The sequence below is a fragment of the Nicotiana tomentosiformis genome, chromosome 6 (genome assembly GCF_000390325.3).
Source record: "Nicotiana tomentosiformis chromosome 6, ASM39032v3, whole genome shotgun sequence".
Classification (NCBI taxonomy): Eukaryota; Viridiplantae; Streptophyta; class Magnoliopsida; order Solanales; family Solanaceae; genus Nicotiana; species Nicotiana tomentosiformis.
Window position 1 is genome coordinate 19,097,793 of NC_090817.1, and position 19,591 is coordinate 19,117,383.

General features: G+C 32.7%; 1 protein-coding gene across 1 annotated transcript; it reads left to right on the top strand.

Annotated features, from left to right (window-relative positions):
- The first annotated feature begins 595 nt into the window (after positions 1–595).
- LOC104092816 (uncharacterized) lies at positions 596–3,859 on the top strand. The gene is made up of 6 exons (XM_009598490.4): positions 596–842; positions 938–1,158; positions 1,666–1,885; positions 2,552–2,637; positions 2,987–3,078; positions 3,195–3,859. The coding sequence occupies exons 1-6, from the start codon at positions 753–755 to the stop codon at positions 3,434–3,436; spliced, it is 951 nt and encodes a 316-aa protein (XP_009596785.1). The 5' UTR covers positions 596–752; the 3' UTR covers positions 3,437–3,859.
- The last annotated feature ends 15,732 nt before the right edge of the window (positions 3,860–19,591 follow it).

Sequence of the window (19,591 nt, forward strand, 5' to 3'; positions counted from 1 at the left end):
TCACAAAAAATCTAGTGATCGATTATACACTCAAATTAAATTCAATAATACAAAAAATCGTTCCCTAAAAGTAAAAAGTAATACATGGGTTATTTCACTTATTCTATAGCGTGAACAAAATTGATTCCTTTTTTATCCAACACCATGAAATTCCGTTATTACAGCACAAATAAGCTAAACACTTGGTTTCTTGACGTGACACTAACGTCTTCCTAAAAAGTCCAATCTTTTCCTCATCGTTTTCTTCATTCTTTCTTCCTGCGGGAAACAAGGGGGTAGTTTTCTTGGATTTGTTTTGGTCATGGGGTTACGTCATTTTCCAGAAATAAACAGAATTTGTTCCATTTCCTTTTTTTTATATTTTTTTTTTGCTTTCAATCTTGGGATTGAAATTCTTGGTTTGTTTGTGTTCTTATAATATTGCGGTGTTTTCCCTCAACTAGCAATAAAAAGGAGAATACCAGGAAATAAAAAAGATTTCTGTTTCCTTTTATTTATTTTATCACTAATTTTTCGAAAGTCCTAAAGTCTTCATATTTTTTTTTTCTCATTGACATATAAAGGGTAATAAAATCCTGTTATAGTCTTTTCCTCTCTCTATATAATAATTTGCTTTCTTCCTCTGTTTTGTCTTTGTTTTCCTTTGTGGGGTATCCTTGTATTCACAATTTCACAGAGTTAGAAGAGAGAAAACAGTTTCATTTCTCTTTCTCTCTCTGTGCTTTTTTCATTTTCATTTTTATTAAATAATCATGACTATTGATAAAGGATCAATGCAATCAAATCTTGATTCTTTCTTGAATTGCACTACACCATTAGTACCATCTCAGTTTCTTGCCAAGGTTTGTTTATGTACATTTTTTTGGTTCTTTTTTTTTAAATGGATGAGCATTTGGAATTTTGTATGATATTATTTTGTTTGTGTCATTATTTACAGAGTGAGATGAGAAACCTTAATAGGCTTTGGCATCCTAAAGAAAAGGAAGAGATTGAATACTTTACATTGGCTGATTTATGGAATTGTTATGATGAATGGAGTGCTTATGGTGCTGGAGTTCCTATTAAATTAGATAGTGGTGAAACTTTAGTCCAATATTATGTGCCTTATCTTTCAGCTATTCAAATTTTCACCAGCAGTTCATCTGTAAGCATTTTAAGGTACCATTTTGTATGTTACATTATATTCTTAGGTTATCTCAAATTGATCATAGTTCATGGTTTGGCTTGACTTTCTAACTTATTGGTCCTATTCTTTACAAAAGAAATTCAGATTCTTATAAAAACTATATTGCTCGGACTCCTCAAAAATGCCGTTGGATGCTTGTTGAGTTCTCAAAAGTAGTGCATTTTTGGAGGATCCGAATGGGTGCAGTAGCAATTTTGGAGAGTTCGAGCAAGATAGTCGAAAAACACATTTCTTGTGGTATAAAGCCTTTTCTTGAAGTTAAAATGGTGAGATGTTTATAATTATTTTTAGGGAGGAGAATGAGTCTGGTTTGACTTATTGGTCCTTTTCTTTACAGAAGAAATTCAGATTTTTATGGGTGCATTAGCAATTTTGGAGAGTCTGAGCAACATAGTTGAAAGACAGCTAGTTGAAAAGCACATTTCTTGTGGTATAAAGCCTTTTCTTGAAGTTAAAACTTGTTTTATGTTTTTTTATAGGGAGGAGAATGAGTCTGTTTGGGAGACAAGGGATTCTTTTAGTGATTCATTGAGTGATGAGAGTGAGAGTGAGAAGCTATCAAGATGGGATGGTTGTTCCTCAGAGGAAGGCTTATTTGATCAAGATAGCAACTTGCAAATGAATGACAGATTGGGTTACCTTTATTATCAATACTTTGAGAGATCTTCTCCATATGGAAGAGTACCTCTGATGGATAAGGTAATTTGTCTCCCAATTCTTGCCATTCTTTTGCACAAAGAAAAGCTATAGTTATAGACTGTGCCCATTGTTTCCATTCCTATTACTCTGCTTCACATTTTTGTTGTTATTAATTGATTATTGCGTACTTTTTACTGTTCTTGAGTCGAGGGTATATCGGAAACAACCTCTCCAATTTCATAAGGTAGAAGTAAGGTTTGCGTACACATTACCCTCCCCAAACCCCACTTGTGGTATTCCAGTGTGTTGTTCGTTGTTGTTGTCGTTGTATAATTTATGCTATTGGCCAGTGATTCATGTGTGGTAGAAGCATATAAGTTGTAAATTGATTTGTGCTCTATTTCAGGTTCAACTGTTTCTTGTTTTCTTCTTTGAGCATTATGATTGAATAAAAAATGGCAATGGCTATGACAGAATTATACAAATGCACACTCCTTTTTTGCGCGATTTCTTATCTATAACTATTTGATGCTACAAATAATGTATCATCTTGATTCGATTCTGTCAGATCTCCTTAATTATGGCAATTACTTGCCTCTTTACTTGTGTAACTCTGATATAATTAGGCATTTGTTCTATGTAAGGGAAACTGTAGTTCGAATATCTTAAGATTATGATGCTTTATTTTGTATTCAGTGTGTATCTAACTATTCATTTTGCTTTCAGATTAGTAGCTTAGCTGAAAGACACCCTGGATTAATGTCATTGCGAAGTGTAGATCTTTCACCAGCTAGTTGGATGTCAGTTGCTTGGTATATCAACTCTTTCTATCTCTGTCTCTCCGCGCACTTATAATCATGAAACTGATGATTCTTTTTGAGTATATTTTACCAAATTTAGATGATTTCAATGTATAAAAACTTTTTCCAATCGAAATCGTTATATTTGGTGACATTATTATATTTGCACCTTCATTGATGTTCAACGGGATCTTGTTTATCCTGTAACAAATCCTACTTAATACACCTCATTTATGTTATGATGCTTAATTTTCTTACAATTAATTATTGCTGACGAGCTTCTCTCTTTGCAACCAGAAATAATGAAAGATGGAATCAGGGAAAGATTGTGTCACTAACTTTATTGATATGAAAAATATAGGTACCCTATCTATCACATTCCCATGGGGAAAACCATTAAGGACTTGTCTACTTGCTTTCTCACATTCCACACCCTTTCTTCTTCTTTTCAAGGTATTATTCATTTTGTCGTATCATTTTGTCCGACGAACAACTGAAATTTGGTTGCCTATGTTACTAGATCGATAATATGCAGAAGATTCTTATACTATACTGTTGGATTTGTGCAGATATGGACCTTGAAGATAACATGGAAAAAGGTATTAGGAAACTAGATGAAGGGGAAACGATCCCTCTTTCACCTTTCGGTTTGGCAACTTACAAGATGCAGGGTAATGTGTGGATTTCGGACAGGAGTGGAAGAGACCAAGAGAGGCTGGTGTCACTATTAAGCGTGGCCGATTCATGGCTAAAGCAATTGGGGGTCCAACACCATGACTTTAACTACTTCTTGGGCATTCGTCGTGGCTAAAAACACAGATGATGACATACTCTTTGAACCCCACAAATCGACTGATTCTTGAACTAGGATTATGGTGAATGCCTCTTTGTAAAGGCAATAGACTTATGTGACAGTTTCTGTATAGGGATTAGCTTAGTTTTGAAGGGATAAAACTTGAGGTGAAGCAAGATATTGGCGTGGACGGTGCTTATAACTGTGGACTAATGGTGTAACATGATCATGAAATGACTATGATTAAGCCTTTTCTCTTATGAGCAATACTTGCACGCTTCTGCAAAATGTTCTTTCCTTTTCTTGTATGATTCATTAAGTGCTTTAAGCTTCCTTTTTGTACATTTTCATGTAAATATCTTTACACTTCAAACATTCCATTTGAAGTGGAGAAACAACTAATATGCTGTTAATGGAAAGAGGACTACATATGTTGGTGTTTCTTGTCTGTCTAAATCTTGATGAATAATTGTAATTATTTAGTATTTGTGCTGATGAAAATTAGCAGTTTCCAGTGAACTATTTGATGCTCGTGCAAGTTGGTCTGAACATTCAGTGGCAGATTTATGTTTTGAGGTACAAGTGCTAAAGCACCGATTGGCTTTGGCCAAATTGTGTTATGTATTCATAGATAGTACTTAAAAACGTAAACTGCCACTGAATGTTCAGACCAACTTACACGCACCTCAAAATGTAAATTTTTCACTGAATGTTCGAACCAACTTGCACCCAAACAAGCTCATTCTCCTCCCACGGGAGTATATATTATTCATATAAGGTGGATCCAAAAAAGGGTTAGTTTTAGTTCCGACATAATTCGTGTATATAATTCACAAAAACGTAAAATCAAAGTAGGCGGTAAAGTGGTCGGAAAACAATACTCGAGTTGATAATGATTTCCTTGAGTAATGGACTAATGATAGTGGATGAGGTTGACTTGTTTGATGATCTCTTCTGCATTTCACAAGAAGTCAATTTTTTTTGAAGAGATGTGGGTCCATTTGTGGAGAAAAGAAGCCAATGATTCTAATGCAGTTGGAAGTTCACATTATCACATCATATCTCACTTGCAGAAGTTATAGATTGGGGTCTTATAAATCTTATTAATTAATTGGGTTAGGCATCATTCGTTTTGATAAGTTAGGTACCAATAACTAATTGTCGGAGAAATATTTTATTTGCCTTACCTTGAAACAGGGGCGGACATACGGTATTATGTATGGGATCCCGGGAACCCAGTAATTTTTGTGTAGATCTTATATTTGTATTAAGAAATCTATTGAATATATAACAATAATTATATGGGAACCCAATTTCAAAATGCATTTCTAGTCCAATGGTAAATCTTGGAACCCAAATGTGGCCTGCTTCCCTTCTTGTTGATGCAAGTTTGAGTCCCCATAAGTCCTTTTTATTAAACAGACAAAAACATTGCTCCATTTCTGTCAAGTTAGTACAACTTTCACTTTAGTCTATTTTTTTAATAATACTAGATGACTAAAATGAATCTAAAAAGAAACAACACCAAAATGTTCCCCAAAAAAAAAAAAAGAGTTAGGGTTTCGTTCTTCTTCAATCTTGCAAGCCACTGGTTCTTCGACCTTCGTTCTTCTTCAATCTTGACTTTTCTTCTGTTGCCTATCAAAGACAAGCAGTAATCCATTGTAGGTCCTCTCCTTCCTTCATCTTTTTTTTATAACTATTTTCCTCTTATATTATATTATATAAAATAATATTTCTTAACTATTTTCTTCTTATATTCATCTGTAATATTTAATTTGTGTTTTATGATTTGTAGGGCATTATACTGAGCCTCGATATGATCAAGAGATTTTTCAAGCCGCAAACCTCTTCAGGTTCTACTTCTAGTTCTCCTTCACTAAGCTCTCCTTCCTGTCCAGTGATTAATGATAATTGTCAATTCTTCCCAACCATCACACAAAGATATTATATTGGATCAGAATCTTCTTAAACCTGATCCTGATGAAAGAAAACAAATTTCAGAATTTCCTCCTAATCAGCGTGACCGAGTGAGAAGACATTATATTCTAGAAGATGCAACATTTTGCTTATGTTGTTATTTGTTTAAAAATGAGATAGGAGGATATGGGAAAAAAAGTAAGTGATTCTTTTACAAAAGTTGGTTTTAAGGCTTGGAATAAAGGTATAGAGAGGTTTAACACACATGTGGGGTAAAGTGAATAGTGTTCATAATCGGCGTTTCAAGATGATGCTAGATTTATCGAATCAAGTACAATCTATTTTAACATCTTTTGATACGCAATCCGAGAAAATGAAAAGTGAGTATTGGGTTCACCTGAATGCCTCAATTGATGTTGCAAAGTATCTTTTGAAAGAAGGAATGTCTTTTCGGGGTCACGATGAACGTAAAACTTCTACAAGAAGAGGCAACTTCTTGGATCTCTTAAAGAGGTATGCAAATAAGAAGGATGATGTAAAGAAAGTTGTATTAGAAAATGCTCCAAAAATGACATTATGATTTGTCCAAATATACAAAAAGATATTGTGAGTTCTTGTGCGAAAGAAACATTAAAAACAATTGTTGAAGACTTGAACGTGGATTACTTTGGGATATTGGTTGATGAGTCTAAGGATGTCTCTCATAAGGAACAAATGGCGCTTATTTTACGTTATATCAACAAAGAGGGTAAAGTTATTGAGCGATTCCTTAGCATTGTTCATGTTAAAGATATATTTGCAAAGTCATTAAAAGAAGTAATTTATTCTTTGCATTTGGAACATTCATTGAGTAAATCTCAAATACGGGGACAAGATTATGATGGAGCTAGTAACATGCAGGGAGAAATTAATGGTCTTAAAACTTTGATTATGAATGATACTCCTTCAGCATAAGATCATATGACTTTATGTATATGTTACATTTAATATTGAAAGTATTGGCAATTACATATGATTTAAATATTGCTTTGCAAAAAAAAAGATCAAGATATTGTAAGTGCAATGAAGCTTGTTGGTTTCGCAAAGAGACAATTGCAAGATATGAGAGATTCTAGATGGAATTCTTTGATAAGAGACGTCTCTTTATTTTGTGTCAAGCATGGTATTATGATCCCCGAAATGGATATGAATTATGTTCGTGGAAAGTCAAAACGTAAGAAATCAAGTGTTACATATTCTTATCATTTGCGTGTAGAGGTTTTCTATGCTATTATTGATTTGTAACTTTCGGAACTTAACAATCTTTTCAATGAAGTGAATACTAATCTACTTCTTGGTATGGCTAGTTTGAGTCCATATAATTCTTTTGCAAATTATGATAAAGACAAGATTATGAAACTTGCTACACACTACCCGAATGGGTTCACTGTATCTATGGTTGATGATCTTAGTTTTGAGCTTGATGATAATCGGCTTAATGTCTGCATATTTTGATATATATCGCCTCACATTTTCCTCATGTCTCGACGATTTGAGATGTTTAATATGATTATTTATGCTAAATTTTGGTATTTCTATGTGTAGGGATCATTCGAATGCAATTTGGGATAAAAGGACGCGAATTGGAGCGAAATCGGGACAAAAACGCAAAAAGTGATCGCAATTTACAGTAGCCAAAATATTTGAGCGCCAGGTCCAGCGCCCCACACTGCCCTGGACGCTCAAGATGGGAAAGTGTCCTTTTTCGACTAGGACTCGGTTATTTCGACCCTTAGACGCCCCAACTCATATAAAAGCCAACCTAAACCTATTTTTGAAGGAGAGGACGTTTTGAGAGAAAACACACAAGCACAGAGCCGCCGTGGAGGCCGGAATTCATCAAGTTCCATCTTTCTCCCCCCAAACTTAGTAATTTTTATGTTTCTTTGTATGATTTGTTGTTTGGCTACCATGTCAATGTGGAGCTAAACTTCACTTTCTAGGGTTGTGGTTCTTTTATGAATATTGTTATTCGGATATTGATTTTGCCTTCTTGATTTATCATATTGGTTTATTTATTCAATCTTGTGCTTAATTATTTAATTGCTTGATCACCAATTGAATACTATCTACGAATCTAGAATTGAACTCGAAAGTGGGAATTCTATATTGCATATAGGATTGAGTAGAGCAAGTTCTTGAACTCGGGCATCGAGGAACAGATTCGTGGTTAGGATAGACATATACCTAATTGCCTTGCTTGGTTGATTTATAAGAATTATAAATGTGTTCTTGTTGATTCTAACTCCATAGACATATAGGCGTTAGGTTAGCTTGAATAGGCGAGCAAGAACTCAACAAATTCTTATGAGCAATATTAACCCTGTCAACCAATAAGCTAGATAAATTAGTCGGTCAATTCAATTAAAGAATACAATAGGATTGTTAGATAGCCCATAACCCTAGATCGTTTTCATTACATTGATATCATAAAAATCTACTTTTTCTCTGTTCAAAGTTCATTATTTATATTTTTTATTTAATTAGTTTAGAATAAAATATTTTTAGGTTTATTTTTTGTTTAGATAATTAGGATAGTCTAATTTAGTTAATAGTTAATCATAAGTCTTCGTGGGTTCGACATCCAATTTTTAGTCACTTTATTACTTAACGATCGCGTATACTTGCGTGTGCGTTTGCCGCAACAAGTTTTTGGCGTCGTTGCCGGGGACTTAAAAATTAAATATTTTTCTACATTAGGCTTTTACTTTTATCTTTACAAGTTTTTTTTCCTTCTCTTTTTGTAAATATTTTATTTTTGTAACTATTTGATTTTTCTCTTAGTGTGTTTCTAGTTCTTTCACCATGACATATGGGAATGAAATATATGGAGGTAGGGTTATTGATGAAGACTCTTGGTTGACGGAATACTTATATGGCCCGTCATTTTGGGCTTGTCATGACTTGAACTCTTGGAAATTTGAATTTGAATATGGGAGTAAGGGATGGTATTGGGATGAATATTCTCGATTAAGGGAATATGCGAAACGGCGTTGTCTTCCGACAACGTTGGTGAATGATTGGTATAAGGAGAGAGATGATCTTGCACATAAAATTGATAATTTTGGCTTGGCTGTGCATAACTTGGATGCAAATTTGAATGAAAAGGTTGATGCATGTAACAACAATTTAATGATGAGTTGTGTCAAGCTGAAAAAAATTTCTAGACCAAATTGAGGAGCTAAAACGAAAATACCAATCATTAGACCATGTTTTTCTTGAGGATGCCAATGTTGAGAAGAATGCTCTAGAGTCATATGAAGGAATAGATAACATTACTTTGGGAGACTTGAGTGTGTGTATATATGGGGATGTAAATAGTAGTACAATTCATGAGTTAGGGCGCATTAGACCTCATTCCAATCATTTTTCCACATTGTGTTTAGATAGTAAGATAGTAATCGAGCCATATGAGCCAATGAGGGGGTCAAAGGGTGAGGATGAGAGTGCTTATATTCTTGAATTTGTTGTGCCAAAAAGTAAAAATTACATTCCTCATCTAAAGGTCGAGAAATATAGAGTGAAAAATTTATTACTTGGCCTGGTTATCGTTGTAGCCTCACCACTGGAGCATAGCCGTATACTGGATGCCATGTTAGGGGATCAATTCATAAGTTCGAGGTGGAGGCAAAAAACGATTCATGTCGTGCCGCTACATTAAATTAGGCACTTGTTGGGAGGCAACCCAACTTTACTGCTTTATTTATTTTTGTTTATTTTATTATTTTTGTAGTGTTGTTTTGTTTTGTAGGATTATGAGCATAGGAAGAAAAGTCACTGGAAGCATACAAAAGCGAGTCAGATGGTTGGAACTAGTGTGAGGTACCCGCATAAAGGACCATCCATGGGAGAAGTCTGAGTATCCCGTGAGCTGCTATTGCTTCGGCTTTTGGTCTTTCAGGAAGTTTCTTGTCCACCCTTGTTATTTTTACTTTATTTGTGCATTGAGGACACTGCACTCTTTTAAGTGTGGAGTGGAAGATTCTCTATTCTTTCTATAGTATTATATTAGTATATTGTTAGTTTCTTATCTTTTTATTATTAGCTAGCTTCTTATTTTTAATAGCATAAATAGAATTAATGGTGTAGTATAGTAGTAGTAGTAATTAAAAAAAGATAAAAAAAAACAGAAAAAATTTAGAAAAAATTGAAAATTTATTTTTGGACTTTTCCTGACGATGGATCTGTTGGACAATTTTCTTGAGGGATTAAAGTTCGATTAAAAATACCAAAAAAAATTTATTTTATTTTATTTTTGATAGTTAGGTAGTATCCCTTGGTTTTTCTTTGGACGCCGGTTCTTTTCCAAGGGTGTAGCTCGAACCGGGTATTTTTTTAAATTTTTAGTAGGATAAGGGAGAAAACTGAGGTGCTCGGAGATACCTTTTGATATGATTGGTGTTGTCAAGTTAAGTTAGAGCATGCGCTCTGTCTTCCTGCATGTATGATTTGAATTGTAATGCCCAAGTAGATTAAGTAGCCTACTCTTTGACGCCTTTTTCTCAGTCGATTGACTTGTATGCCACTTAGTGCAGTGTTCCTTAAAAAAATTCTCAACTTGATATGCTTGCTTGACTTGAGAGTCACACAGAACCGTCTTGAGTGAGTCAAGTGCCATGTGTGTGTAAGAATTGTTGATATTCTGTGCTATCTTGTGTAGTCTAGAACTTGCCCTGTGTGTTAATCAATGCGAAACCATTAAGTTGTGCTATTCTAGGAGATGGCGTAGGCGTTTCTTGCTTGACCATAATTGTGTTTGTCACTGACAAATAGAATTTTCCCATTGCTATCCCCTTTGAGCATATAGACCGTTTCCTTGGCACCTACATTACAAGCCGTACTCCTACTTTGTTCTTAATGTGAGATTGTTGAACCTTTACCTCCTAAGGCACTTAGTCGCTAAAAGAAGTAAGGTGAGAGATTGGGAAGTGGCTTTCGAGTGGAACCATGGAAGGGCTCTTAAGGTGCACTAAAATTGTGAATAAAGGTCACTAGCTTATGAACTTCAATGTATGGAGTGTGTAAAAAAAGGATTTTTTTTGCAAGAAAAAGCAAACAAAAGTTCAATAAATGTAGAAAGACACACCTCCTAATCCTTCTCACTCGTGCTAGTGAAACCATAGAGGTGCTTGATGGAAAAGAAGGCTATGTTAGTTATGGTGTATGGCAAGTGAATGGGTTGCGAATCAATTGCGCTTTAATTGTGAGTGTAGTGTATTAAAGTGCTTAGGAGGGTTAGTCACTATTCCTAAATATATCCTACCCGTCCCTTAGTCTACATTACAATGTTAAAGTCTTAATTGATCCTAGATTTAGCTAGCTTAGATTAGTAGAGATGTACACTACGGGCAAGCTTATGGTACGATCACGGGATGCACATGAATTCTTTGTGAGAGTGAGTGAATGTTGTTCAATTGTGTGATGTCCTTAATTTATGTTCAATGGCATATTTAAATTTGTGGACTACTTTGATATTCACTCTTTTGCTTGTGGTGAGGGCACTTGATCTCATGACGGATTAGTGATATTGTATACTTTCTTGTGTTGGGTGAGTGCGTGAGTTGAGGATGCTTAGTGGTAACAAGTCGTCTCTTGAGGTAAGGTGGTTGTGGAGAGGTTGCTTGAGTTGATTGAGTTGGTTGGAAAACATTGAGTATACTTGGGCTATTTAAAATCGGGAAGAATGTGAAATTTGTGTGTTCATGCTTAATTGCCGACATCGATCATAGTCAAAAGATAGAGTGTTTGATTGATGTAATTGTGAGGTACTCTTTCATAGTGCTAAGTACGTTTTTTTTGGGGGGGGGGTGCTAATATAGTTCCATTGCTCGAGGACGAGCAAGAGTCTAAGTGTGGGGTGTTGATAATCGGCTTAATGTATGCATATTTTAATATATATCGCCTCATATTTTGCTCATGTCTCGACGATTTGAGATGTTTAATATGATTTTTTATGCTAAAGTTTGGTATTTCTATGTGTAGGGATCATTCAGATGTAATTTGGGATGAAAGGGCGCGAATTAGAGCGAAATCGGGACAAAAACGCAAAAAGTGATCGCAATTTACAGTAGCCAAAATATTTGAGCGCCAGGCCAGCGCCCCACGCTGCCCTGGACGCTCAAGACGGGAAAATATCCTTTTTCGACTAGGACTCGGTTATTTTGACCCTTAGACCCCCCAACTCATATAAAAGCCAACCTAAACCTATTTTTGAAGGAGAGGACGTTTTGAGAGAAAAAACACAAGCACAGAGCCGCCGTGGAGGCCGAAATTCATCAAGTTCCATCTTTCTCCCCCAAACTTAGTAATTTTTATGTTTCTTTGTATGATTTGTTGTTTGGCTACCATGTCTATGTGGAGCTAAACTTCACTTTCTAGGGTTGTGGTTCTTTCATGAATATTGTTATTCAGATATTGATTTTGCCTTCTTGATTTATCATATTGGTTTATTTATTCATTCTTGCGCTTAATTATTTAATTACTTGATCACCAATTGAATACTATCTACGAATCTAGAATTGAACTCGAAAGTGGAAATTCTATATTGCATATAGGATTGAGTAGAGCAAGTTCTTGAACTCGGGCATCGAGGAACAAATTCGTGGTTATGATAGACATATACCTAATTGCCTTGCTTGGTTGATTTACAAGAATTATAAATGTGTTCTTGTTGATCTAACTCCATAGACATATAGGCGTTAGGTTAGCTTGAATAGGCGATCAAGAACTCGACAGATTCTTATGAGCAATATTAACCCCTGTCAACCAATAACTAGATAAATTAGTCGGTCAATTCAATTAAAGAATACAATAGGATTGTTAGATAGCCCATAATCCTAGATCGTTTTCATTACATTGATATCATAAAAATCTGCTCTTTCTCTGTTCAAAATTCATTATTTATATTTTTTATTTAATTAGTTTAGAATAAAATATTTTTAGGTTTAATTCTTGTTTAGATAATTAGGATAGTCTAATTTAGTTAATAGTTAATCATAAATCCTCGTGGATTCAAAATCCGACTTTTAGTCACTTTATTACTTAACGACCGCGTATACTTGCATGTGCGTTTGGCCGCAACACTTGACATCTATATCAACTATGTGCGAGAGGCGGGCAATGAATTCTCTAACTTGAAAAGACTTGGAGATCTTTTAAAAAAATTGGTTAAAACAAATTTGCACATGACTTGGAGACTTGTTTATTTGCTTGTGAAGTTAAGTTTGATATTGTTTGTCGCTACTGCAACGGTAGAAAGAGCTTTTTCTTCGATGAAGTACGTTAAAAATGACTTACAAAGCAGAATTGGTGATGAATTTTTTAATGATTGTTTAGTTTGTTATATAGAGGATGAAGTATTTGAAAGTGTACCTAATGATGCGATCATTGATCGTTTTCAAAACATGACAAGTCTCGAGTACAATTGTAATGATTATGTTTATATTCATATGTTGTCTTTAAGTGTTTTGTTATTTTCTTAATATATATTGGATATTGATATTCGTTCCTTAATTCGGTTATTGTAATATATTGACTTAAAATTACGGTAGGAACTCATACACTTCAATTTCTAGATCCGTCTCTGCCTTGAAACGTACCGGTATAATATTAAATTTGTCAAACTAGCCAGTACAACATGAGCCTATATATTCATGGTATTTTGGACCATCTCTTCTAAGCTTGGTTGCAGTGTTTTCTGATACCTTATGGAATAGTTGAACTACTGATTCGAACATTAAGATCATAAGAATCCTGAGGAATATGTTCGCCGAAATATCATTAAGATAATGTATTCACGCGGTAGCTAATTCAATTCTCTACATTATTATATCTCCTAACACTATTCAACTCCACAAACACCATTGTTTACCTATATAATAAGTGAAAGTTCAGAGGGTATTTTCGTAATTTAAATTGAAAACATTCCATCAGGGTACGTGTCAAATTGTAAATACACTTAGGTTTACATTTTTTTGCTGCTTCTCTCCCATTTGAGCAGATTTTCATATTCTCTGTTCTCTCTCCATCTCCTTCATGATAGCTTTCTCTTTCTCCCTCTTTCTGGTGAATTAGCTATCGATTTTACTCCTTTTCTCTGTTCTTTGTTTTGTTGTTACTTCTTTGCATTCTTGAACTGTCTCTTTTTATTTTGATCGAAAAGTTTGAATTTTAAAGTTATGGTTTGAAATTGGGTTTTAGGATATCAATCAAACTTTACAAACTCAGTTAGTTGAGAGAAAGAGGATATGGTTTCACTAAATTATTAAGATAAAGAACATGCAGCACGTTGATCTCCAAAGTGCAACGTAACCACTGACTATAGTGAACCTCCGTGAGCAACCGGCGCGGAGCTAGACCTTCGGATATGGGTTCAACTGAACCCAGTAACTTTTGTCCAAATTCTATATTTATCTTAAAAAATTATTAAAGTATACATAAATTATTAAATTTTAAATTCTGACTTCGGTTCCGTGCAACCACCAACAAACAACTCATACGCATGGGGCATTTTGGTTCTTTGCTAGTCTTTTAGTCAATGGACATGCCCACATTTGTTGTATCTCACTTGTTAGAAGTTATAATTAGGAGTGTTCCTGGTTTAAGCAAGTGCTTTACTTTCAACTCCACAAACACCCTCATGGACAAGATACTCAGCTAGCTGAATTTGACTTTTCTTCTTACTCAATATAATTATTTTTATAGGCAATACATGAAAATATCCCCTTAAAAATGGTCCAAAGAGAGAAAAAAGAAAAAGATGTTGGGTGTACGTGAACAAAGTCCCATGCACATGAAAAGTAGAAAGAAAAAAGATTTTACTTATAAGAAGTTGAATACTCTTAATGGTGTGAGCCTTTTTGGAAAAACCGTACGGAGTTGGCTAAAAGCTGATAATATCACACAATATTAAGAGTATCTTTAAGCTATTTTAGTCCAATAAGAGCCAATGATTTAGTGGGACTATGAATGTGGCGGGGTGCGGCTTGGGGGCCGGCTCAGTGCCTTTGCCCGTCTACGGAGTTTACGACCTTTACTCGTAGCTTTGAAGACGCATACACAACCTTTGGACTTTGGTAACCGTAAATACTCAAGATCATGTGGTGGTACACGATTAATCTCCTAATTAACCTGGAATTTTTTTTGGGTGTGTGTCAACAAAGCCCCATATGGGAAGTAAAAAGGAAAAAGATTCTACTTATAAGAAGTTAGATACTCTTGTACGAGACATTTTGAAAAAAATCGTATAAACTTGATCCAAAACGGACAATATTACACCATATTAAAGAGTAATTTTAGTCTATTTTACCCAACAAAAGAGAGGATGACTTCACTAATTTATTGTGACAAAGAACATCACATTGATCTTTAAAGTGCAACCACTGACTATAGTGAACCTCAGTGAGCAACCACTAACAAACAACTCCAAAATACACATGGGCCATTTTGGTTCTTTTTGAAAGTCAATAAGTAAATGAGGCATGTCCACATTTGTTGTATTCCACTTGCTCCAATTCAATAACGCGTATAGGATGAAATAAATTATGCGATCTACTTTTTGGATTAAAGAATGAATGTGAAGGATATAATTTACCTTTTCTGTTATGAAGACCATTATTATGGTCATATTTATTTATTTTTTATTCTGATGATCATATTTATTGAGGAATGTGTGGAGGGGGAGGGATTACACTTGGTTTTTTTTTTTTTTGTTATAGTAGTTGTTGGTGTTCGTAGTATATTTATCGAGGAATGTGTGGAGGGGGAGGGGTTACTATGCTTTCTAGTGGTTGATGATTGAACAAGTTTAAGCAAATAGAGTAATCATTCTTTTCTTTTTTTGGTAATTAAATTTTTATTACCAAGTGGAAAATTTACAGCTCAAGACAAAAAAAAAAAAAGGAAAAAAAAAGACAAAATTGTTCTAACACTGGACAGGTAGTCCCAGTAGAGTAATCATTCTTTTCTTAACTTAAATGTCACTTAGGCTTGTGGTGTTAATACAATATATGTGTGGTAATTTCGAGTTTGTGACTTCACCTGCCGCTAATGAAGCTTGGTATCATTAATTGCCTAAATATGTGCTAGGCATTGAACTTTTGGGTAAAATTTGTTAGTTTACAAAGTCTAGCTTGATACTATTTCAAGGGAAGAACATATGAAAAAAAATAAAAAAATTAGAAGAAGTAAATAGGATAATACATAAACAGACCCTCAAACTTGATCTCTACTAGCAAGTATGCCTTCCAACTTTGGATGTGCACAAGTCGGCACCTCAACTTGTATAAAGTTGAACACGTAAACACAAATACTGACGCGTCACATAAATTTTGGAGGTGTCTAGATGATCATTTTGTAAGTTGGAGTGTTCAACTAACAAAGTGGAGACAAGATGAGGTGCCTGCTTGTGCACGCCCAAAGTTGGAGGTTATATTTACTAGCTGAGTCCAAGTTTGAAGGCATATTTATGTATTATGCCGCGATAACTTTGAAGTGGCAAAAGTTGAAAAGTCTATAAGCAATAGAAGTTCAAGTGATAAAATATGCTATTAGATTTTTGGTTTTAAAAAAAAAAAAGCTTAGGAACTTTTTGACAGGAAATCCTAGAGCTTTCACCAGTGTATTGCATTGTCAAGAAAAAGAAGAAAAAGAAAAACATCTATATATCTATATATAGAGCGGGGATAATAAGAGATGAGGTGGCACATCTCTTTGGCCAAAGATCTATTTTCTCCCTTTTTTTTTATCATTTCTCTTACTTTTCCTATCAAATACTCTATTTTTTCCATCTATTTGAAAGTAATAAATTCGTACAATTAATCTGATAACTGAAAAAACTCACCACTTAAATATATGAAAATTGAAACGGCAGATCACATTAAATGTCTTTTTGTAACGGACATTATACTAACCCTTCGACTCAAATACAATCCTTATTAATCTTGCATCACTAAATTCCTGGCTTTCATGTAACAACATTGGGACAACCATTTCTGTGGAGGATTATTATCAAGGTGGAGCCGCTTTTCATGTTTCGACTAGCCATTCCTATATCTGATAGGTTTCTATGACTATTACATGTCATTATATTGTTGTTTCATTTCATATTTCCAGTTTAGAATTAATAAGTGAAGTAATATTCCAACCGTTTGTGTCCTTATTTATCTCTTAAATTTTCTTTTCACATTTTTTTCTTTCATATTTTGCTATAATTCTTTTTATGTACTAAAAGAGTTTTTTATTTTTGAACTAGCAACAAAAGGTTTTGCTCTCAGGTGGTAAGTTTCAATTATCTTCTCATCAAATACACATGTGGCTATAGGTTACACGATCATTAGTTTTGGATTTGAATGTTACGAATTCTATTCCTAATTCAAATTTGTCAAATGCCTAACTAATTCCTTAATTAGTAAATATAAGGAATGTTGAATCTGCGTATAACACAAGTTATGCTGATTTTTCTATGTGCATGAGCAAAATGTAACTACGGAAATAATATTTTAGCTTTGTCAAATTGTATCCGAAAATTTAGATTGTTCTTTTCTTATCTTTTTTTCCGTGCAGTGAGAAGCATTGTTGATGTATCATGATTATTTGTGATTTTTCATTAATCCTTCAGAATATGAAATTTGAAGGGGTACAGTATCTACTATATACAGTCTTATGCTACAACATGGTCTACCCGTATTTAGGGGTGGCAAGTGGGCCGGCCCCGGTCCTAAGTGGGCTTTGTGGGTCCGGTCCTATGTGGTCCGGTCCTAAACGGTCCTGGGCTTCGCGGGCTTATTGTTGGAACCGGCTCGGGATCGGGACCACGAACTAACGGCCCCGGGTTAAATGGGCCGGTCTCGGGCCCAGACGGGCCTAAATGGGCCCAACCGAAACTTTTTCTTTTTATTTTATTTTTTATAGAAGTTAGAGAGAAAAATAGTAATAAAGATATATAAGCTATATTCGATTTATATACTATATATACATCTTAAGATATATAAGCTATATTCGATTTATATACTATATATACATATATATAGTAAGATGTATATATATTTTAGTACAGTTTAGTATATATACAACTTAAGATATACTATAATATATATACATCTTACTATATATAAGCTATATTCGATTTATATACTATATATACATCTTAGGATATACTATATATGCATGTATATCTACTATATATACATGTATATCTACTATATATATCTAGTATTTTTAGTATACTATGTATAGATAGTATATCTTAAGATGTATATATAGTATAGTATATATAGTATATCTTAAGATGTATATATAGTATAGTAAATATAGTATATCTTAAGATGTATATATAGTATATCGAATATAGTTTATATATCTTATGAGATGTATATATAGTATAGACTATAGTATAGTATAAATATAAGCTTATATGTATACTATACTATACTATAATATATATACATCTTACTATATATAAGCTATATTCGATTTATATACTATATATACATCTTAAGATATACTATATATACATGTATCTCTACTATATATATCTAGTATATCTAGTATAAGATATATAAACTATATTCGATTTACTATATATACATCTTAAGATATACTATATATATACTATACTATATATACATCTTAAGATATACTATATATACTATACTATGTATACATCTTAAGATAGTACTATATATACTATACTACATATACATCTTAAGATATACTATATATACTATACTACATATACATCTTAAGATATATTAAGTATATTAGATATATATAGTAGATATACATGTATATATAGTATATCTTAAGATGTATATATAGTATATAAATCGAATATAGCTTATATATAGTAAGATGTATATATATTATAGTATAGTATACATATAAGCTTATATTTATACTATACTATAATCTATACTATATATACATCTCATAAGATATATAAACTATATTCGATATACTATATATACATCTTAAGATATACTATATATACTATACTATATATACATGTATATCTACTATATATACTATACTACATATACATCTTAAGATATACTATATATACATAGTATACTAGATATACTAGATATATATATAGTAGATATACATGTATATATAGTATATCTTAAGATGTATAGATAGTATATAAATCGAATATAGCTTATATATAGTAAGATGTATATATATTATAGTATAGTTTAGTATACATATAAGCTTATATGTGTATATATATATATATATATATATATATATATATATATATGTATATCGAATATATCGAATATAGCTTATATATCTTAAACTGTATATATAGTATATACTATACTATAATATATATATACATCTTACTATATATATATTATATATATATATATATACACACACACACTATACTATATATATATAGTATATAAATCATATTCGATAGTATACATCTTATATAAGCTATATTCGATATACATATATATATAAGCTTATATATATATACTATACTATACTATGTATACATCTTACTATATATATTATATATATCTTAATATGTATATTATCGAATATGACTTATATACTATGTATATATAGTATAGTGTGTATATATATAAGATGCATATACAGTATAGTGTATATATATATATATATATATATATATATCTTAAGATGTATATATAGTATATAAATCGAATATAACTTATATATCTTAAGATGTATATATAGTATAGTATAGTATATATATAACCTTATATATATATATGTATATATACTATAGTATATCGAATATACTATGTATATATCTTAAAATGTAATTATACACTATAATATACTATAATATATATACATAGTTTATAAGTCATATTCGATAGTATACATCATAAGATATACTAATATACTATATATACATATATATATATATATCTTAAGATGTATATATATCTTAAGATCTACTATACTATACTATATATATATAGTATATCTTAAGATGTATATATAGTATATCTTAAGATATATATATATATATATATATAGTATATCTTAAGATGTATATATAGTATATATTAAGATGTATATATAGTATATAAATCGAATATAGCTTATATATCTTTATTACTATTTTTTCTCTAACTTCTATAAAAAAAAAAAAATAGAAAGTTTCGGTTGGGCCCGGGACCGGACCGTGTCCCGGCCCACTAAACCCGATCCCGTTAGTTCGTGGTCCCGGTCCCG